This window comes from Engraulis encrasicolus, chromosome 22 (genome assembly GCF_034702125.1).
Source record: "Engraulis encrasicolus isolate BLACKSEA-1 chromosome 22, IST_EnEncr_1.0, whole genome shotgun sequence".
NCBI classification, from domain to species: Eukaryota; Metazoa; Chordata; class Actinopteri; order Clupeiformes; family Engraulidae; genus Engraulis; species Engraulis encrasicolus.
The window spans coordinates 17,612,084-17,635,382 of record NC_085878.1 but is presented as its reverse complement, the minus strand read 5'-3'; the positions used below and the strand labels follow the sequence as shown (position 1 = coordinate 17,635,382).

The 23,299-nt window shown below is 41.5% G+C and overlaps 2 protein-coding genes across 3 annotated transcripts; one reads left to right on the top strand and one right to left on the bottom strand.

Annotated features, from left to right (window-relative positions):
• Positions 1 to 66: 66 nt before the first annotated feature.
• On the top strand, positions 67 to 1,837 carry nip7 (NIP7 nucleolar pre-rRNA processing protein). The gene is made up of 5 exons (XM_063187943.1): positions 67 to 166; positions 290 to 376; positions 468 to 606; positions 702 to 842; positions 1,349 to 1,837. Exons 1-5 carry the CDS (start codon positions 111 to 113, stop codon positions 1,466 to 1,468), a joined length of 543 nt encoding a protein of 180 aa, XP_063044013.1. The 5' UTR covers positions 67 to 110; the 3' UTR covers positions 1,469 to 1,837.
• A 1,186-nt stretch (positions 1,838 to 3,023) lies between these two features.
• zdhhc7 (zinc finger DHHC-type palmitoyltransferase 7) lies at positions 3,024 to 20,991 on the bottom strand. Of its 2 annotated transcripts, none has more exons than XM_063187941.1 (8): positions 20,779 to 20,991; positions 19,496 to 19,591; positions 7,791 to 8,124; positions 7,259 to 7,383; positions 6,790 to 6,886; positions 6,180 to 6,261; positions 5,765 to 5,895; positions 3,024 to 5,034 (listed from the first exon to the last, which is right to left on the bottom strand). In XM_063187941.1, exons 3-8 carry the CDS (start codon positions 8,109 to 8,111, stop codon positions 4,855 to 4,857), a joined length of 936 nt encoding a protein of 311 aa, XP_063044011.1. In that variant the 5' UTR covers positions 8,112 to 8,124; positions 19,496 to 19,591; positions 20,779 to 20,991; the 3' UTR covers positions 3,024 to 4,854. The 2 variants fall into 2 exon arrangements, with proteins under 2 accessions (XP_063044011.1, XP_063044012.1); XM_063187942.1 differs by having other exon boundaries at positions 7,791 to 8,120.
• Positions 20,992 to 23,299: the final 2,308 nt, after the last annotated feature.

Sequence of the window (23,299 nt, the reverse complement as noted above, 5' to 3'; positions counted from 1 at the left end):
GTCATATTCATGCGACTTCCTGTCGGACGAGAGAGCATTTGCTTCACGTGGCTGGTCTTCTCTCTGAAATAAGTTATTTTTAACGTTACAAATTGTGTTTTGTAACAAACATGAGGCCTTTAACTGACGAAGAAACCAAGACGATGTTTGAGAAGCTCTCAAAATAGTAAGAATATACCCGTGTCTTGTCTGCAAAATAGCTGTGCGTTTCTGTCTGTTTACCCACGCTGCATCCTATGCTTTCTGAATTTCACTGCATTCTGACTTTTTAAATCTTAACATTTCACAGCATTGGAGAGAATATCAAACTGTTGATAGATCGACCTGACGGGACATACTGTTTCAGACTTCATAATGACAGAGTGTATTACATCAGGTAAGATAATTTTACCTTAGGTGATGCTTGTTCTGTTGAATGTGGTTAGCATGTGTGCCGTTATCACTATGTGGTCTTTTGTGTTTTGTAGTGAAAAAATCCTGAAATTGGCCACAAATATCTCACGAGACAAGCTGGTATCAGTTGGCACATGTTTTGGGAAGTTCACCAAAACACACCTGTTCAGACTGCAAATCACCTCCCTGGATTTTCTTGCCCCTTATGCAAAGGTAAGCGATGTTGTACAACATTTTTTGATTCTCATTTTTCTGCCATTTTGATTGATCTGTTTTCATGAAATTAATTCTGGTCTGTTCAATAACAGTTCAAGGTGTGGGTTAAACCAGGAGGAGAGCAGTCTTTTCTTTACGGAAATCACATTATGAAGTCTGGATTGGGGAGGATCACAGAGAACACTTCTCAGTACCAGGGAGTAGTGGTGTACTCTATGGCTGATGTTCCTTTGGTAAGCAGCTTTTAACCAATGAAAGTGACCTGCTTTGTAGGGATATTGCTGTATTGAGATGGAATGTCTCAAATTTGGAATACTGAACAAGAACATCCTTTCAAATATCCTTAGGACTGGTTCCTAAGCAAAATATCACAAGAACCAAGCATCAATGTTTAGGCCTATCATGATTTCCCCACAAACTGATCGTTTTTCAAATCTCCAATATTATAATATAGCATATTTCTGAAGGCGCATACTTCACATTTTGAAGTGAAATGTCAATGCTTAAATGTTCAAGCTTCTGTCCTGCGTCAGGACATACCACAGGCAGACTACCAAGTTCCAACATAAATCACAATAATAGTCATCCGTACCCATAAACCTTTTTTTATCAACTTGGATATGCTCATATCCTATTATTTACCTACATTTGTCACAATTGCTCATTATGATCATTTGATGTGTTTAGTTAGCCCTGTTGCATTGTCAATTCTCATGAGCTCTTGTCTGAATCTCTGCAGGGATTTGGTGTTGCAGCCAAAACAACACAAGAGTGTCGGCGAGTGGACCCCATGTCCATCGTTGTGTTCCACCAGGCAGACATTGGTGAATACATCAGAAATGAGGATATGCTGACGTAAAGGGGACTCAACAGAACATAAATAAAATGGACTTTAGCAGTGGTGCTGGCCACTGAACCACCAATTCCAGGACATGGTCACGTTCCAGGACATGGTCACCCAGTGTCTTGTTTTGTGTATCATTACACACCAGTGACTGCTTACCAGCAAGGACATCACCTGTTCCTTTCATCACAGCCTACAGATGTGATTTATCATCGCTTCTTACACGGCACATGCCAGGATCATTTGTAGTCATCTGAAGATTTGATTTTTTTTTTGTGCTTTTCTCTGTCCTACATGTGTAAAATGTTAAACAGTTAATATGGAAACAGTAAACATATTTTTAACACTTTGAAGAATTAAATTTATTTATGCAAAAGAACTACACATTTATTGGCAATGCACAATTTCACAAGTAAAAAATCTTGTGATAAAATCATTATATTCATTACATTACTGTAAATAAGAAACATTTATGCTTTCCAGTAACAAACTGTATTCTTTTATGTACTGGTATGTCTAGACATTCTCTTTGCGTCTACCCTGATTATTGAGAATCAAGCTCATCAAGATCCAGGCGTGGACAAATTAGATGTTTAGGGATTCCAGCAATTGACCATTTCAGTTCTTCCAGCACACATCTTTACATTCTGTGTCCATAAATTAGTAGATTCTATCAGGGTTCCCACGGGTCATGGAATTTCTGGAGTATCATGGAATTTCATAAAAGTTTTTTCCAGTTATGGAAAGTCATGGAATTTTACCATTTTGCATGCACAGTCATGGAATATCAAGGAATTTTCCTAACAGTTGTACAGAAGCAAAAACTTTTTTTGGTTCGTGTATAACATTGTTTCTTACTGGTTATACTACAACGCTTAGCCAGAGAGGGTTTAGTTTTTCGCTGTGATGTGCAACATTGTAGGATGCAATAAGCCCTCTTTAGTCTGGCGGTGGCTCCGCATCAGCTCTAGGGGTGAAGATAAGGGAACACACACTTAAAAACTTAACGTTATTTCTTTTTACGGAAGTGGTCATGGAAATTTTGTGTTTTGGGTCTGGAAAGTCATGGAATTTTATATCTGAATTAGAGTGGGAACCCTGTTCTATAGACCTGCATTCTTATGGCTGCTCAGTAAAAGAATACCAATATAGAATCACTGATTTGTGTGTTGTGATCCTTACCCCTGAAAAGTGCACACTGACTTGATATGTATAGTGGGTACATTCCATAATCCTACCTCCCATTTTGGCCTTGCTGACACTCTGCCTCAATGGAGAAAAAGTTTCCTTGCTGTCAATATATTACCCACAATATCCTGATTGCAAATGAGAAAATGACATTTGAATTGCGCTTTAGCAAGACATTGAATCGAACTCCCGTCGTCAATGATGTTTTGCGACATCCTCACAAGGCCACAAGCACAAGGAAGGATGGGAGTTAGGCCATGTAATGATAAACCACAGGTGAACAGACAGCAGAGGTGACCGTACCACAGGGTTTTCCATACATTTTCTCAGTTGTAGGAGGTTATGAATGAATACTGTTCATGATTCGAAAAACAGCTCAGGCTTCTTCAACCTCCAGGCATATCCTTTCATGAGCTCAGCATAACAAGTTCAATACATTCATAGCACAATTGAAGGCAATTTAGAAACAATAGGTGTCTTGTATTCAGTAGGATAATAAAACTTATCTGTGCTGCATCTGTACACGTGACACTAGGGATGTGAAGTTACTTCAAGTTATTTCTGGGCAATGAATAGGCTAGTCTGGAGTGAATTATTTTTGACATGAAAAAAGGAGAACTATAAACAAGACCAGTCTTGTGTCTCCACAGAAGCAAGGCATCTTCATATTTAAAACAACAAAATGGCGCACCAATTTAAATGTTAGTAGTGATGATAGCAGTTGTTCTTCTACTTTTTCTCTCGGGTGCTCTATTTAATAGAGAAAAAGAATTTTGTTTAGAATCTAGATCTTTCGAAGGTTTGTGCCTTGTGACTGCAAAGTCAGCCTCACAATAGTATTTGAAAACCAAACATCCAGAAGTGCAGCTAGTACAAAAAAATAAAGATAAAGGGACTTCAGTATTTGGAGTAAGAGGGACCTGTACTTGACTAATCTTTATATAATGCACAAATTACAATGAAAGTAAGTATCACAGTGAATGTTATTTTGAACTATTTGATTAAACTGTAAAACTTCCTGCCTGATTAATCTCCGATTTTCCTTCAGATATTTTTGTTGGTTTTCAGAAATCAAACTGCACTACATAATGTGTTCATGCATATACTACATAGCATGACACAATCTCATAATCGACCAAACCAGGGCCCTATTGATGGCTGCCACTTATTTGCCTTCACAATTGGACATGGTAACACCAGGTGATGTTTGCATTGATTAACACGAGATGACTGGTTTCTGTCTAACAAGACTACCACATCAGAAATGGCTCAAGGGTGTACCGACAGTTTAAGGGTGACGATATAGTCATAGTTGTCACTCCTGTTGCATTAGTGGTCATCAGAAAATTCCAGATCTCCGAAAACGGAGATCACAGGTCCAATACTGTCATCACAGTATTCCTGCAGTAATGGCTTATCTAGAATAGCAAGCTCAGCACAAATACTAGTCTTCTGGAGCTCAGGGGGACCACAGCTTAATCTACTGTGTTGTGAGAAAATACAGGAGTACCAGTAGTAATCTGGGCCAGGGCACCAAAACCAGGAGCAGCAGCAATATGTTGTGCCAAATCTCTGGATGGCTTAACATTCCCTCTAAATGCTGACCAGCCAGGACTTGGACTGGACTGGACTGAAACTCTTCATGGCAAACTGCAGTCATCTTAGATACAATACATTTAAGCATCAATGACTTTTTGATTGGACACCTGTTTCACCACAGGCTTAAAATAGCAGGCTTTCAAAAAAGCAAAGACATTAAAAGTACATTTTAAAAAGGTACATTAGTCTAGGACCAGCAATAGAACAGCAGTTCTGATGGACTCCAAGACGAATCCATAGACCATGTTGAGCTGAGCATTTCTGTTTTGGTAGTCAATACAATGCCCGTTTCTGTTCGTGCACAAAAAAAAGACGTCCATTTTAAAACTCGAAAGTGCATGCCTCAAAATTGTTGTGGGGTCCTTCAGTAGAAGGCCAGTAGACATGACTGGTTGGCGCCATGGTGAGTTAAGAGGTGATGGGGTGTGGGGAGGCAAATAGAACATATATGTTGAAGCCCCCCATCCACTCCCCATCCTCCTTCCAATCCCATCCTCCTCAGACATGACTGGTTGGTGGCATGGCAAGTTGAGTTGAATTGGTCAAGGAGTTGTGGGACAGACTGATGGTGGAACTCCACCATACATTCCTTCCTTCCTCCCTCCCTCCCTCCCTCAGACGGAGAACTCGGTGCCGCCCTTGCGCGCCCTGACCATGAGGAGGTGGCGTAGCTGCAGGCCGGCGAAGGGGTTGCACCAGATGAGGGACGGGGGCCCTCCGAACACGGCCTTCATGCCCTCCCACCGCATGCGCCGCTCCCACGTCGGCTTCTCGTTCTTCAGACGCTCAATCTCCTGAAGGACACACACATGGGTAAGATAAACATGTTCTTTTTCGGTTTGCTTTGCTTGGGTTTTTGTCCAAAATCACAACAACATTTAAATCAGAGAGAAGAGACCTTCTGGTAGAGACATGGATAAGATAAACATTTTTTTTCTGTTTGCTTGTTTTTCTCCCAAATCACAATAATATTTTCTGACAGGCAGATCTAAGAGTTCAAATGAGATTGTAACTTTAGCCTGGTTGTTTTTGGTTCCAGTAACACAATATATTGCCTCAATGAAATTGATAAAGAATGTTGTCACCATTATAAGATGAAGTAGGTTAAATGGGTGGCCACGGAAACCAGAGATGTTCTACATTTTATACTTTGGAAAACTTCCACATTTCAAACTTCCTCTGAGACTAATAATAGATTACACTAAAACGTTGCTATTTCACAACAGAAACCTTCACCCATACACCAAACGTACCCCCCGCCCCAACACACACACACACACGCACACACACAAAGAGCTCTGCAAAGAATGTCCTCCTATTGAATTGATTCCACATTCTCCTTTAGTCTAGAGAAAACCCAACAAGAATTCACCAAAGAATTCACAAGTCATGCCAACACATGCCATCCATCGGCTCACATCCTCTGACTCCATATAACTCAGCATTTCACGGCACAACCACATCGCGCAGACTCATCTGACGGATGTGTTCGGACCCGTCTGCCTGCCCTGAGTAGTGACTCACCGTCTCGTCGTTGCAGATGGAGTGGATCTGTGTGCCGAACATGACGGCGGTGAAGGTGAGGAAGAGGAGGGCTTCCAGGCAGAGGAAGATCATCAGCATGACGGCCACAGGAGGGGAGAAGTCGCTGCACTCTGCAGCACACAAAGACGACCGAGCGGAGACTCAGTGAAGCATACAGCACTAAGGCCAATAAAACATTTTGCCACTTCCTTACAAAACATGTCAATCATTCAGTGTTTTTTTTAACAGTAGAGTTCTAGTGTTCTAAGCTCTATGTAGAAGTATTTAATGAAAACCTCTTTTTAATTAAGTACAAGTAAGAATGCAGCTGAATGATTATTAGCTCTGTGCTGGGTTTTTTTTTATTAATGTTGACATGCAGTAGTGAAGATGATCCTCTGTTATGGACACATACCATTCCACTGGACTCGAACACAGGTGTAGAACTGCATGCCACTCAAGCATAGTGCGTGCGTTGATATCAAAGCTACGTACATCTGCAGACACAATGACAGAGGAGTGAGAGGTCAATAGAAAACAGACCCATTCATTTAGCCCAGAACTAGATCACCAATAGGAATAAGCAGACGAGTTCAAATCATGTTTGCATGAAAACATGAAAGGAATGCAGTCTGACTGGTATGGCCTCCTCAACTACTCTTTGTAGGCTACAGGCTCTCGTGTTACCTAAAAGGGCAGAAGGCCTGGCCTGGGACTCGAGGCCTCGTATCTCTAGTCTTACAGCAGACAGTTATTTGTGGTTTTCACAGAGTGCCCTTCAAAGACCCCAGGCAGGTAATCGTAGATCATCAAACAAGACAGACAGGGAAGTACCAGCAGTTTCCCTACAATGGGTCACATTTTAGCAGAAGTTGTACAAAAGGAAAAACCATCCAACAGCTCTACACCCCTGCTACACCAGACAAAGACAGACAGACAGACAGACTGAGGGCGAGAAAGAGAGGAAGGGAGAAGAAGGGGGTTGGGGTGGGTGGGTAACAAAATGCCACCACTCTGGTACTCACAGTGAACAGTACAAAAAAGCGCTGGTTTCTCTCGCCCACACAATTATTCACCCAGGGACAGTGGTGATCCATCTTGCGGATGCATCGCTTACAAATGCTGCGGAGAGAAGAATTACCGGGATCAGAGACACCGTGAGACACCATCATCATGAGCATTTCCTCAGAGGCTGTGAGCAAGTAATCAGAATACTCTGCGACAGGCTCCACGATGTGGGAATGTGCATTTCTGGCCGACAAGATAACGTCATTCAATCATTATGAGAAATAATGACCACATGTAAAGGAAAGGAAAGCATAACATTGTCCTGCAATAATAAGCACAGCACTTGATCAGAATTAGGTTTGGCTACATATATAGCTAAGAACAGACATTGCTACAACCAGAATAGTGGCTACTAATCAAAGTCAATCAGCAGCAGAGATGAAGCAGAGCAGAGAAGAAGTTTGTTTTCTGTCTTATGATTAGTACCTGCAGTGATGGGCTCTCTCAGGCTTGATGCTGCAGCACTTTGGGCACTTGTAGATGACCTCACCTGGCTTCAGCTGTAAACTGTCCATGTACTCTTTAGTGGCATTACCCTTGGGGACCGCTCCCTGCAAAAAGGACAAATCATCACCATTTTAGTTGGTCCGAAATTGCGTACGTGACACGTGTCTCGGTTGTTGTAGGTGATCGAATTCTGCTCTGCTCTCTCCATGCTAACGTCGTGACTTCTGGTCCTCTGTCTAGTTTTATCAACTCTCACAAATTCAGCCTTTAGAATCAGGCTTACTCAGAACCTTTTTTTCTACAATTAAATTATTTGAACTATAAATGAATTATACAAACACTTAATGTTACCAAAATGTATAATATTTGGCCTTCAGTCTTTTCCCCAATTTTATTATTATTTGTGAATTAGAAAATAACATATAAACAGCCATAACGCTCCCAATATTAAGGCACATATTTCGACCCAAGTAAGATTGTAGCAACAGGTGACTTAATAGTTGGGCCTCACCGGGTCAGTGAGCATGGCGCGCAGATGCGATGAGAGCGCCATGACAGCCAGAAAGTTGAAGCCCATGCCGTTGAGCAGCGAGAACCAGAAGTCCTTGGAGGGCAGGAGCATGACAAAGTTCACCACAAACCCGGCGTAGAGGACCAGGAACCAGGTCATGACGGCACACACGATGCCGCAGGTGTCCCGAATGAACCAGACGGGCCTCCTGGACGCCAGACACACCTCCTTTAGCCCCTCCTCCCCCTGCTGCTCCTCCTCCCCACCCAGCAAGGGGTGATGCTGCTCCACATCACGCAGCCGATGGCCCGTGGTCTGCATCCTTCCTTCCTTCCTTCACAGACAGGGAGGGAGGGATGAGAGAGAGAGAGAGAGAGAGAGAGAGAACGGAGAGAAAGACAGCCAGAGTAGAGTTACTTTATTAATCACAAAGGGAAATGAAGGTGTCAAGCAGACTACACATGGCACGCATGCAACACATTGACAGACAGGCACACAATCATACATTATATAAACACAGAAATAAAAAAATGAATTCGAGAGAGATGAGGGACTGGATGACAGTCAGAAAGATAGATAAATAGTGTGAGCTGAACATATGCAAAGAAAGTACTTATGTGGCAGATTTTCTGCCCTGCATGGCAGCATTTTTCATTCATAAATCCTCCTGACTGACAAAGACTTTATCAGAACAAAATGTCCACAAAGCACATTCTCCATCATTCTGGTGTGGGTGCCATAAAACACAAATCAATGACAGAGTGGCCCATTCCAGGAAATGGCTCCTGTAGCTAGGACTGGGTACCGAAATTCAATTCTTTGATGGAACCGAATTAAAAGCTATGGTTCTACTTGGTATTGAAACGTGCCTTGTCTGTCGGTTCCACGTTTCGGTTCCTGAAGTCTGACCATAGCCTTTCTACCTCTGGTCTGACTGTCAGAGCCATCAAATGTGTGTTTAAGCACGCGGCCATTTCAGCCAACCACGGTGTCACAAACTGACCACGCTCCTCCTCTTCCCGTTTCGCTAAACGATTGATAAGACAGCTGATTTTCAACCAGCTGATAGTACCACTTGAGAAACAAAAACATGCCGTCAAAAGCGTGGCTATATTTCAGGAAAGTAGAGGAGCGCGCTGCAATATCTGCGATAAACTAATATCATGCAAGAATGGCAATACACCCAACCTGTTCAAACACCTGCTCTTGCATTCGATTAACTTGCGTGCAGAGTTGCAGCATCTTTACAACGGCAACCCCGTCAACCTCAACTATGCCTGCTGCTATACCGTCAACCTCAACCATGACCTCGACTCTTCAGGAAGATGTCTCTGACTCCTTGGAAACATGTTTTTCCATGAAAAGAGCTGACTCAGAAATAACTGGTCCTGTGCTGGGTTTGGGGACGTACAAATCAGGCACGTGCACTCCAATACGGCAGGGGAGGCACGGCCTCACCAGCCAGATCTGAGAATGATGAGCTGCAGTAAATGTGAATAATAATAACAATAACAGCTATTGTTTTCGAGCATCTGCACCATAACTACCATTTGAGCAGTATTTAAACAGTTTCACTCATTTTCAATCATTTCCGTGGCCAAAATCATAATATTTGCCCATTTCATGTCAAATTGCTCCGAATACGGTGAATTTGGGGCAACTCTGAACTGGCCTCACCCCGGATTGCGCAATCCCTCCTTAACAAGCTTCAGCGCATGCGCCATTTTGCTCGTTCTGTGAATGCAACCTGGTAATATTGTATTAAACGTTTTTATACACTTAATAGAAGTATGTATGGTGTGCCCTCAATTCCTGATAATGTTCTACTATTTTCTACGTGTGATTATCATTTCTTTACTCTGAACGCTTTGGCATAACGCCCACTGAAATATACAATGGTGAGGCGAGGAGTAGCCTGGCCGCAGACTCCTTCTGGCATTGAGAGTATTGCTGGCCAGTTACGTCATAGCGAAGCTGAAGTTCACAGCCAGTCGGTGTTGTCATAGCCTTTCTACCTATAGCCGTCCCACATGCTATTCGCCTCATTATACAAAATTTGGCCGCAGTTCAATGGATTTGCATTAGGGGCGCTGTTCAGACAGAGCAGATTGGGGTTCCCCTATTGGGCTGGGGCTAATGGCCCACAATAAGTCCTCCCTAGCAACTGAAACCTGGACATATTACGGTCGTCTCTGACTGCAAATTAAACATTAAAATTTAAAACACAGTAACCTAGGAGTTATATCCGTCTAGTTTCTTACAGCTTCGACATTTGTGAGTCAGTCTTCACTAGCTTCTAGCTAAGGAAATGACGACATCAAATTGGTGAATGGGGAACTAAACCGGATGCTAACGTCGGCGAGACGTAGCCTAGCCACAAGCTAACTGACAAACGTGAGGCCAACAACTCGGCCGATCGTGATGTACGCCACAAATAGACCAATCGACCTCATATTTAGACACTACAATGTTGATTTCTGCCTTCGATTTTCATCAGTTAAGAAATCTAGCGTCGGATTAACACATTTTTAAGGTAGTAAAAGCGAGTTGGCGCCATGTTTGTTTTCCAGAACCACCCGGGTAGAGAGCTCACGTGCAGCATTCTGGGTAATTGAGTTTCACGTTATTCATGCACAAAATGCGTGTTTTTAAAAAAATGCAATGACTTTAAAAAATCAAACCAAATGCCATTTGGAAGGGCAATTTACACTTCCTTTAGGAAAAATAAAATGAAAACTGGTGACCTTCCATATCGGACACATCAGTTGCGTCTATTGTGGAGCTTCATAGGACCCCCATTCATTCTGACGGCTCTCCTCTGCTTGAACATCGCCGCCCCGTGGACAGTACCACCCGGAAGAAGCTGCCAGTTTGGCCTCTCCTCTATAAATCCTCTCTGGTGTTGTTGGCTAGCTTGTTCACTTTGTCTGCTACAAGTGGATTTCATAACGAAACTAAGAGCATTCTCAAAGTTGGATTTCCAAGAGGAAAATATGTGATAAAGAATGGAGGACCGACAGAGCTGAAGGGTTTGCTACTGCAGGTGGTCAGAAGGTTATAACTACCCGATCATTTCAAAGTGAGTTCTACAACAGAAACTATTTTTGTCTCCCCTGTGTCCCGTTTGCAACCGGCGAGAATGTGTGGAAGACCATTCGCATGGAATTGTACGACTTAACAATTTACTAAGGACTAAGGAGCCTCACGAAACACAAATCCTCGCGGCTACTCATATTCATATTCAATGCCAAATTGCTTTGGACGTTTGGGGCGTCTCGAATAGATGTGGCTTTGGATGGACAGCACAGGCTAAAGCAACGTTAGCATGCGCAACGCCAAAGTGGAAAAGAGCGGCGCATGGACCTGATGTACGAGATAAAGGTAAGATCAGTGTTTCCTATGTGTGTGAAGCCTGTGTTTGTGAGACCCGTGGGGATAGAGTGAATCCGCCGTGATTCTGTCTGGTGTGGTGGTAGCTTTTGTGATCTGAACAGGATTCTCATGTGCCCTGTAACTGTTTGTAAAGTTGAGTATGCGGCATACAGACTGAGACTCCCAACGGAGTTCGCTCCCGGACGTGCGGTCCCCGGTGTTTCTATCACTCCCGGACTTGCGGTCCCCACCCGATTATATTTCACGTATTATCATATACTGCCACATACAAGCAATTTAGGGTTAGGTTTAGGTTTAGGGTTAGGGTTAGGTTTAGGGTTAGGGTTAGGGTTAAGGTTAGGGTTAGGTTTAGGGTTAGGGTTAAGGTTAGGGTTAGAAACAAAAAACTAACATCAACAAGATAACTGGCTCCGTAATATGGCGGTGGTACCGTTAGTCTGGCTAGTGGGAGCGAGATGAAATGGGAGTGTAATGAGATGGGAGCGTGAATCTGGGAATCTGTGTAGGCTACAGGGTGCCGTTGANGTAAATCAAATATACCCGTGTAATTACAAGACTCTGATCTAATTCCAAAGTGTAGGCATAACATAAAGGACAGTCCCAAAATATTTGGTGACCATATCGAAGCTTGTGTAGTAATCTATGTTTAAATGTTGACATTCGCTTCCTGCCACACCTTTGTCCCACATCGTTTGCCATAGCCTCGTACAAGTAGATGTAGGCCTACATTTGCACGAGAATCCGGTGCTTATGTAACAGTGTGCTTTTAGCACCTTTCTTTTTTTTGTAGTATAATTACACAAAGATGGGTTTTTATTTTGACACACCCTGGTCACAGTACACTTACAGTAGACTTCTTCACTGTCATGGGTGTCTATGGAGCTTCCTGCCCCCCTCCTTCTATCCCCCTCTAATATTTCCGTTTCTCTGATTCATATTTCTATGCTTTCCATATCCTCTTCCCTGTCTCTGTATGCTGTGGGAAGAGGTATGTTTCTCCACTTTTCTCTTTCCCTAATCTTACTTAAATCTTCTTTCTATTCTGTCATCCACCAGTTTTATCCCTGTAATCCTAAACACTATTCCGTGTATTACCCCTTTTCTAATGTATTACATGAATATGATGCATGGTTTCCATGTACTTTGATGTGTTAGCGCCACCCGGTGTAATATAAGCCGGTGGCATCGTGACAATCCTTTAGCTTAGCGTTGCTAACGCTAGTAGTCACGAGTATTTAGCATTTCTTTTTATGGTCTCCTCAGGAGTGAGTGTGCAGCCCCAAGCCCCATGGTGATGATTGTACTGTCTGTGAAATTACAGGTGTGTGTTTATTTTCGTTGTCTCTGTGTATAATATGTTTAGAAATGGAAATGTGACCCTGGCAACTTAGCTAACTCACTTGTTATGCTAGCGGAGTTTTGCTAAGTTAGCTAGCCAGGGCACAGTGAGGTTTATAATGAGAAGCAGGCTAGGATTTTTGTAGCACTTCTATTAACTTAGTGAACTATTTGGTTTTATTAATATGTTTCACCATGTTTAGGGACACTGTTAAATGTTTATTATGCCCTGTCTCTGTATGCTGTGGGAAGAGGAGTGGCAGTGCAGCCCAAGCCCCATGGTGATGATTGTACTGTCTGTGAAATTACAGAGAATCACTAAAACATGGAATGAATCATCTGTCTCGGAGTCATCCTTTCTTGCAACTAAACACAACGCAGAGTGAAAGTCCAACCGGTTACACTTATCACAAACGCTATCACACCAGTTTGTTCGCCGTGGTGCTCAGCGGTCTATATGACACCATGTTTTGAATCCTGTGTGTGTGTGTGTGTCTTCCATTGTATTGAGCATCCGCCGTGATGTGGTTTATGTGAGACCACTGTTTGAATCCTGTGTGTGTGAGAGCAGTGGGCTGTGAAGGAGCGTACACTCTTCACTACTCTCCCCTCCTCCTCTCCTCTCCTCTCCTCTCCTCTCCTCTCCTCTCTTTTCCCATCTCCTCTCCTCTCCTCTCTTTTCCCATCTCCTCTCCTCTTCTCTCTTCTCCTCTCCTCTCCTCTCCTCCCCTCTCTTCTCCTCTCCTCCCCTCTCTTCTCCTCTCCTCTCCTCTCCTCTCCTCTCTTCTCCTCTCCTCCTCTCCTCTCCTCTTCTCTCCTCTCCACTACTCTCCTCTGCTCTGCTCTCCAGCTCTCTCAGCCGTGATGCTGCTGTTTGTCCACATTACTGCTGTGTGGTTTATGTGAGACCACTGTTTGAATCGTGTGTGTGTGTGTGTGTGTGTGTGTGTGTGTGTGTGTGTGTGTGTGAGAGAGAGAGAGGGAGAGATCTAATAGCATTTTCTCTACGGAAATGCAGCATGTTTTATTTTGTAGGCCTGCCTTATGTTAAGAAAGCTATGACATACGAAACTTATCGGTAGGCCTATTTGGTAAATTTACTAAAATGTACTTATACTGTAGCTGTAGTATTATATATTTGCCTCACCAGCCATAAAGTTGACCGCACCTCACTGGTACAAATGTATTTAGACCGTCGGTTTAATTCGAGGGAACAAAGAACACAGCGACAAAAAAAAATCCTCTCTACCTGGCTGGAGAATAACGCTATTGTTTACTTGAAGTAGCGGCCGCTTAAGGTTAAATAACTGTGGATTGAAAGAACATAAAAACGTTCCGTAAAAAACTGTAAAAAGCTAAGAATCTCAGCTTTCGAACAAGCCCTAGCATGTCTGTAGGTCTAGGTTAAGGAGATGGCGGGCTGTTAGGGAAAAAATGACGAGATAAAAAAAATGGTTGGAAAGCGCTATTTTTTCACTTGCAACAGCGGCCGCTTACAGTTCAATAACTTTTGATTGAAAGAACATAAAAACGTTCCGTAAAAAACTGTAAAAAGCTAAGAATCTCAGCTTTCGAACAAGCCCTAACACATGTCTGTAGGTCTAGGTTAAGGAGATCGCTGGCTGTTAGGAAAAAAATGACGAGATACAAAAAAATGGTTGGAAAGCGCTATTTTTTCACTTGAAACAGCGGCCGCTTACAGTTCAATAACTTTTGATTGAAAGAACATAAAAACGTGCCGTAAAAACCTGTAAAAAGCTAAGATTCGCAGCTTTCGAACAAGCCCTAACACATGTCTGTAGGAGAAGGACAGGTTGTTTTTACCACTAGAAAGTGGCAATCTTGGGTCTCTGTTTTGGTAAGCTGTCGACAGACTGGGTAGCGTAGGCTACATTAAAAAATCATGTCAGGCACGCTTGACATAGGATTGGTACCAGAAGTGAAGTTGCACCGTACAGCAGAACAATTTTAATCAGACATGAGTACATTTATCAGTATCAAAACCGTTTATTATACTTGCCAACCATGCCGAGAGGACAACTTGCAGCATGCAATTAATCACGAAACCGAAAATTGTCAATCAATACCCAGGCCTACCTGTAGCTTTGGAAATTACTACAGCAGATTATAAATAGGGTAGGGTGGGGTAAAACGCCCCCACGGGGCAATATGCCCCCTCACCTGTTTTCCCTAAAAAACCACTAGAGGGCTTAAATATACATTTTCACTGTTTCTATGCATTACGTTGACAACGGGGATATACAAATTGTCCAGAGAAAACGACTGAAACAAAGTATTTTTTGAAGGGAAACGATTTACATGGTATTGATCTAATTTTCAGATGTGAGTAAACACGTGTTTATAAAAATGTAGTTAAGCATTATATTGCAGTATTATATGATAGAAGAAGAGTGAAGTCTGTAGTTTCAGAGTATATAGGCTGTTTATAATGAATACAATTACATTTTAATAACTTGACCATTTTTTGAAAAAAAAACAGCTTGTGGGGTAAAATGCCCCCTATGCAGAGGGGCAAAACGCCCCCAGGGGACTATCACAAAATTAGGCTAATAACATTATTATTAACATTACTTTGTCAAAAAAACAACATTTTTTATATTTCATGGTGTAAACAGATGTTAAAGTCTGAATATTTGAACAAAACCTAAAATATTTAGGCTAAGTTACCTCATCTATTTAAATATGCTAGCAGAGTTAGCACAGTTAGCTCAGGCTAATAACTAGCCTATTGTATAATAGGCCTATTATATTTATTAATGCATGTATTCATTTTCATATATACATTTAGCCTAGTTATTGTGATATAGACCTATATTTATTCACAATATATGTTTATTCATGCTAAATTTAGCTTGTATTTTACATTTGACTGTTCAGATTTATGCATATTAGGCCTATATTTGTTAATTCATATCATCCTTAAATAAATATGAATACGATATACTGCACTGTTGAAAATATTACCTCTCTTTTCTTTTCAGAGGTTAAAATTCATACTCTGGTCACTTTGGTGATGATATATGAAGCAAACAGGCTAGTAACAAAGGGGGGCCTTTTACCCCATCTCAGGGGGCGTTTTGCCCCACTGGTGGGGTAAAACGCCCCCTTCACACCCAGTTTTGTTTTTGTTAAAATATGAATAAACTATTAATTTGTAACAATTTCCGTGATGGATTATTAATCATGTCACTGCCACCAAATACTGTGACAAAAACTAAATCATATGGCTTACTTCTGCTTAGAGAAAAGTTACACTTTCCTTAAGGGGGGCGTTTTGCCCCACCCTACCCTATCCCATCAGAAACAGGAGTGCTTTCAAAAGTGTACGTGTAATAAAAAAACAAGAAACATGGTTGCATGTCTGTGTATTGTTCAGTGTATGAGGGTGTAGGAGTACAAACACATTTAAACCTCCAAAAAGACAACACTCAATTTTTCTCAGTGAGTGCAATGATGCCGACAAGAGTCCAAATCTAAACGTAAATCTACGTAAGGCAAAAGTAATTTCATTGGGCTCGTTCGTGATGAAGCAGTGATGCTTTCTGATAGGCAGCTCACACTTTGCCAAAACTGACAAAGTGCGCAATGTGTAGCAAAAGCATCACTGCTTCATCACGAACGAACCCATGAAATTCAGTTTTATATGTGGACCTCCACATATACAGCTCCAGGCCACTTTATTAGAATAGCATGAAAAAGTTGATTTATTTCCATAATTCCATCAATAATGTTAAACTGTCATGGATTGTAGATTCATGGCCCAGTTGTTCAACTATTCCAATCATTCATTTTTTTCTTTTTACATATTTTGGCCTTCCAGCTCAAAAAAAACATGAATTGGGGAATTCCCATCATTAGACTATTGTAATAAAATCACAATTTTCTTCATCAAAATTCGGTTCACATCAAATCAGTTGAAATTTGGTACTTTCTACATAACATGCAATGTTCAATACTTGGTTAGGACTCTCTCTGTCTTAATCAATGCCATGATGCGTTTAACATTGAAGTCAATGGCAGAAACAGTGCATGGCAGTTATGGAAGCCCAGATATCCTTGATGCTTTGCTGCCAGCAGTTCTTGTTTGTTGACCTGGTGTCCCACACTTCACTCTTCAATATACCCGAAGATTTATATGCCACGTTTTGGCACTAACTCAGAAGTTTAATTCTAAATCACCAGAAATAAAACCCCATTGAAAATGAATGGGGTTTTATTTCTGGTGAGTTAAAAATAAACTGGTGAGTTAACACCAAAACGTAGCATGGAAATCTACAGGGTATATTGAAGAGTGAAGTGTGGGGCACCAGACAGTTTAACATTATTGATGGAATTATGGAAATAAATCAACTTTTTCATGCTATTCTAATAAAGTGGCCTGGAGCTGTAATAGAGGTTAATAGAGGATGAAGAACACTGGTCAAAAGTAAGTACAAATCAATACATGAAAAATAAATTCATTCCAGCAACAAAAGACTAGAAAAGTCTTATTATACCAGACCCTAGCCATCGATGGTGAGACAGTAGAGAGGGTGAAAGACTTTGAGTTCCTTGCTGTTACCATCACAGGTGACGTCACACTGATCTCATAGTCAAAAAAGCCCAGCAATGTCTATCCCACCTCAGGCGATGGAGAAAGTTTGGCATGCAACCCAAGGTCTTGAGGTCTTTTTTACAGAGGTACCACTGAGAGCATCTTGACTGGAACCATAAACGCATGGTATGGAAACTCATCTCTTCGCAACAGAAAGACACCTCAGAGAGTGGTGCCTACAGCACAGAACATTTGTGGTTGTGACCTACCCTCCATACAGTTTGTTATAAGGCAAGATGCATTTAGGAAGACCAAAAAAATCTTCAACGATCCTAGCCACCCCAACCATGAACAATTTGAGCCATTACCGTCTGGCAAACGGCACAGAAGACTGAAATCTCACACCACCAGACTACAAAGCAGCTTCACCAGGCGATTAGATTGTTGCACGCATGCTGAAAACAAACAAGGCACTTTTTTCTCTTTTCTCTCTCGCTCTCTCTCTCTCACACACACACACACACAAACATACACACCCACTTTCATTTATTTATCTGTTGAGGACACAAAACAAAGAATTTTACTCTATTATACACCTATAATGAGATGTAGTGAAATAAATATTGAATTTTGAATCCAAAAGGGATGAACCCTCCTAGAGGCCAAAATATTTTTTTCCCCAGGAGAATTTGTTTTTGTCATGTGTCAGGCTTTCCAGTCTAACCAGTCCCATTGAAGATGACATCATTGCTAGTGTCATTTGATGTCTCCATCTGATGCACTCCTGCAACTGCTCTCACAGAGTACACATTGGTGGTCAATTTAAATAATGCTTTCCATTCCTTTCAACTCAGCCTTTCAAAGTTTGCCTTTCAAATGCAGCTTTTCAGATGCAAATGTAAAGGACAAATTAAATGTTGCCCAGTACAGAGGAAAACTGGGACAACTTGCTGTGCTTGCCCTCCGAGCCAAGTCTACCCCTGGCCACAAGTCTGAGAAAAAGCTAAATGAGGTGGCAAATGAAGAAAAAACAAATTGTTTATCTTGGTGTCATCAGACCACAGCATGGTTCTAGCAGTCCATATCTTTACTCAGTCTCTGATGACACCACGATAAACACATTTGCTTTCAATTATGTCAATCACTTGGTAATCTGCAGAAATGTAAGGGGTGTACTCACTTCTGTGACATACTGTAAATATCAGTTCTATGGAATACATCCATATCTCAAGTCTTACTCCCAAGGTGGGTTGTATGAACAAAATCCATTATTAACTGGCTGTCTTAGCTGTGGTGACTGGCCAGTTCTAACAATGGTGCTGAGAAGTAGTAAACAAAATAACAACATAAAATCCTTTCTATTACCAGTAAGCTCTTTCCACAGGGTGATTTGCCACACCTACAGCAAGCTCTTGCTTAACGGATACTGAAGAAACTTCTACCACACACAACTCTTCGGTCTCTTATCTGACCACAATGATGAGAAGTAGATTTCAATTACCAAGAATCAATTCTGACTACATTTAACCTCCACAATACCACCAAAAAGTGTTTGTCACTAACAATCATATTCTGGGAATTTGGGTAAACGAGTATTTTGAGGACGGTTATCACTAGGGCTGTCACAATATTCAATAAGTCAATATATCGTACAATAGGCCTAACTTTTTATCAGCATGATAACTTTTTTGCCACAATAAGTTATTGCAAGCTTCTTTGTTTTCGGCGTCACTGTCTCTTAGACATAGACTTAGACAAGATTTGCATTTTTATCCCATTGCCATTTTATTTTTTGAAAATGACAAAGAAGACATTATCGTTTATCACAATAATTTCTAGGCCAATTTATCATCCAGCAAAATGTGTTATCTTGACAGCCCTAGTTATCACACAATATCTCTAACTCACATGCACACCAGTATGAACAAAACACATCTTGGTTGTCAATGGCAGTTTGGAGTAAAATAGCTAGAATCCATTAAAAAGTGTACGAAGTTTCTGTCACCATAAGAACAGAAAAGCGGTGTAGCTCAAAGGACGTGACATGAATTCTGATTTTATCCTGCATTTGATATGGCATACTCCAAAAGAAACATATTCAATATCTGGGGAAACAATACAATAGCATGTTGTGTGTGTGGTCAGACATCAGAGATGTCAAAAGTAAATTCATGGTGTAAGTACAACACTCGTACATGATATTAGATAGCTGTTTCACCAGTTAGTCCTTTCTAACCTAATGAGGTAGATAGACTGTTTTTGTTACAGAAAAAAACACTAGAAACCTAACAAGAACCCACCACAAATTTGATCCAACGAGTACAGAGTTAGCTGATCACTGACAGTACACAGGTCTACTGGTTACTCAGATAAGTTATGTTGAAAGTTTTTGATATCTCTGTCAGACATGAATTCTCACCTCTCCTTATCCACCCTACAGTCGCATAGTGCCTCCGATCCTCACGTCCTCATTGATGGGGAAACGTGTGGCACCCACCCCTCTCGACGGAACCACCTGCAAGAGATGCAAAGACGCACATTTTATAAATATGCACAGTTTGAGAGAAGACACAAGGGAAAACTATGTCAGTAGCTAGAGCAATGCTGCAAAGTTGAAGCGGCCTACCTACAGAAGTGGGTTGGCGTAAAATGCCCTAGACACCAGAATCAGCTTTTACTGCTACAGCTTTTACATACAGTAAAATGGATTCTAGTTCTGACTATGGAACATGTGCTTATGCTTCCTTATATACTTAGCCTACTTACCTGCTCTGCCTACTTCTAAAGCCTGGCTACATTCAAAATGCATATCACACTTGTTGTCAGAGCAAATAAGATTTGAAATTAGGCATCAAGACAAAGCATCAAGTATAACACAAATCAGAGGGTAAATAAAAAGTAAGATAACCTTAAGACAATAGACTCCAGACTGCAAGGTAATGACAACTGTGCATTGGTTTTCAGCTGTCACTTCTGCAATCTGCACCCTTCACTACTTGGCATTGGCAGTGAATATGTGTGACCATCCAACAGATCTATGATCTTAACTACAGTACACATTGGTACCTGGTCATCGACTGGTTTCAGAGGTCAGCACTTCGTTGTTAATCCTAATTAGTTGCATCCAATGACAAAGCGCTGAAAACAAAATGTAGCTGAACTGAATTCGACATTTATGGATTCATGAACTGAAATCGACACGGTTGTGACAAGAAGCCACAGGCCTATCGAAAATTGAGCATTCTCTAAACAAAATGTTCATTACACACGAATTGGACAGTTCAGTTAGCAATCATTAGTTCTACCTGAACAGTGCTCATGGAGTGTGAGACACAGACCAAAGAGACGAAACAAAAGACCTACTCATCCAAGTTAGGTTTCTACTTTGTATCGTTCACCTTCACAATAACAGAAGCCAGCTGTCATGTTGCCAACACCAAGCTAGTTATGTTTACCCTGCTGTCAATGTGGAATGCTACTGGCTAACCAAAACTCCAACAGACTGGTGCGAAGATCATACCCCGCACGTACAAGCATGTTATAAAGCATGAATAACTGTATCATCCTGGCAGCGACCTAACCTATATAATATTGATGTTGCCCACTGACTAGCTAGATAACATCCTACATTACTAAATGGATTAGCTAGCTAGATGGCTAGCCAATGTGCTTTGTGTGACTCCCTCCTTGGCTGGCACTCACCGCAGTAATTCCTGACCCACGCACAAGATTAGTCACGCTGTCTCCAACTGGGTTTCCAAGCGTTGCCGATAAACACAACATAAGTCGTACTACTAGTGTCCAGCACTGACAACATTTCAATCCTGCATAGTTGACTTTCTCCTTATCCAAATGTTTGACTTCCGGGAGTCCCCATCTCTTCCCGCACGCAGGTGTTGTCTCTTTGGTTTGCCCGTCAGTGAACACCACTCCTTGGTTTTGGATGTTGTACGCATGCGCGCGTCCACCCTACTGACCTCAAAAGGTTTGCCTGACTTTTATTTATTGAAATGTATAGATAACATCTGGTACACATGAGTCAATGCATATTTGAGGGTGAATTACACTAAAATTTGCACTCCACTGATTTCACCAGACACAACAATGTAGTGTGTCTTGTTGCTCTCACATCATACTAGCCTACTCATTATAGGCCTACATTTAAACATACTGGACTTCTTTATTGCTTATCCGTGAACTAAATTGTAAATATGCTTAAAATATATCTATTTGTAACCCTCTTAATGGTTATTTCTTTTAATATTATATTATTTAATATCAACAACACCATATGCCTAGTCTGCTGCATCAGCCAGGTCCCTGTATCAAAGATTCTTGTAAATCTAATAGACTCTCTGCCTGTATTCCACCTGTACCCACACGTATTCCTGCATCACTAGGTCTACAAACACATGAATAACTGTAATAATCCTACAATTTCTACAAGCCTATTATAGAAATACATTGCTTGCATTGTCACTTGCATTAGGCTATGTCAAACTGCATTGTGTTACCTTATGAAAGACTATTATATGCTATTTCTGCTCAGCATTTGGATATCTGACATTACCATTTTTTACCAAAAGGTGGCAGTATTTTCTGGAAATTGTTGACAGTAACCAAAAGTAGAGGTTTACCATCCAATTACTCTTCTTGTAAACACAAAATGTGAGGTTCTGCTACTGTGTATAAGTGACAAAAATCTTGATAGTGTGATACAAAATAGAACATTGACAAAATATTAATGTATCCAAATTAAGTTTTAGTTAAGAAAAATTAAGTTTTCTTATAAAAAAAAGTTGTAAAATTAAGCCTGTTCAAGTATTAATTTGCAGATGTTAGTAATGGTATAGTATTTCTTATGTGTGTAAATTATGCCTGAATCATTTCCTCTCTTCAAGTTATGCACATAGCCGTGCGCTAACATCACTGGCCCAGCAGGTAAAAAGGTTACCTTTCCTGCTCAGCAAAACATGTTTCACCCTCAAGAAATGTCACCATGTTGACGATCTCTTTGCTGTTGTTTTAACAAATGGGTGTTATTGTTAAATTGGCTACCTGCATTAATGTTTTAATCCGTCAACCTGCTTAACAGTCAGAAATAAAGACAACTTTAATGACAGGGAAACTGACACCAACAGCTGATAAGCGTGTATTTGCCTGTGAGCTCACACAATGGAGTGGTTTGAGCTATTTACCTTGTCTAAACAGGAAATACCTGTTCAGCAACACACCTTTTCTCATGTCATTTGCATTTGTAGGGCACTGAATCAACTAGCCTATTTTAGTTTGGAAAAAAAAGTTTCCCGGCCCGACTTCCTTTTTTTAGATTTGCTGTCTGAATTGCAGATAAACAACACAGGCCCCCATATCTAAAGATGAATCCTCTGAGGAGTCACCATACTTTTTTTTAAAATTCACCACTTGAAAGTGCCAAAGCAGTGGCAGATGACTGTAGTGTAAAAAGCTCACAGCATGACAATAACACCCGGCCTGCTGGGCAGACGTCTAAAGGGTGTGGTTAGTTTACCCATGGCTAAATGCCTACCTCACCCCAGGGGACTAATGTCAGGGCTGCCTCCTCTTCACTATTGTTGCTGATGAGTGGCCGAGGATTGCTGTCTGCAAAGTGCTGGGGGGGGGTAAAGGTGGTAGGCTACATGTTGAGGGACGTTATTTACCATCAACAAAGGGTGGTGAATGTGTGCCACTGCTGTGACACGGGAAAAGACAAACTGCTTTAGGGAACAGTATTCCATTAACACAAAAACTCAATCACATGCAACCTGTCACACACACACACACACACACACACACACACACACACACACACACACACACACACACACACACACACACACACACACGCGCGCGCGCGCGCGTGCGCGCAAAGAGAATGAGAGGAAGCGTCACTAGCATCTAGAAACACCCCCAGACTTGGAATCTGGAGTTGGATGACACTCTATTGTCTTCGCACTCAGTCCCGCTCTGTCGGACCCTGAAGAATGGTCCTGGAAGCACAGTTTCTGCGCCAGCAGCACTTTCCTGTGACATCACGGTCCAGTCGGGATGCACACACACTTTGTGGGTTGAAACTAAGCCCTGAGCCTGGAGCACCCGGTCACAAAACCATTTCATGTGTCTCTCTCTCTCTCACTGCCTCATTACACATTAGCCAGGGGGGAGGGAGGTAGGAACCGGGACTGTTTATGCTGTGCCGAGG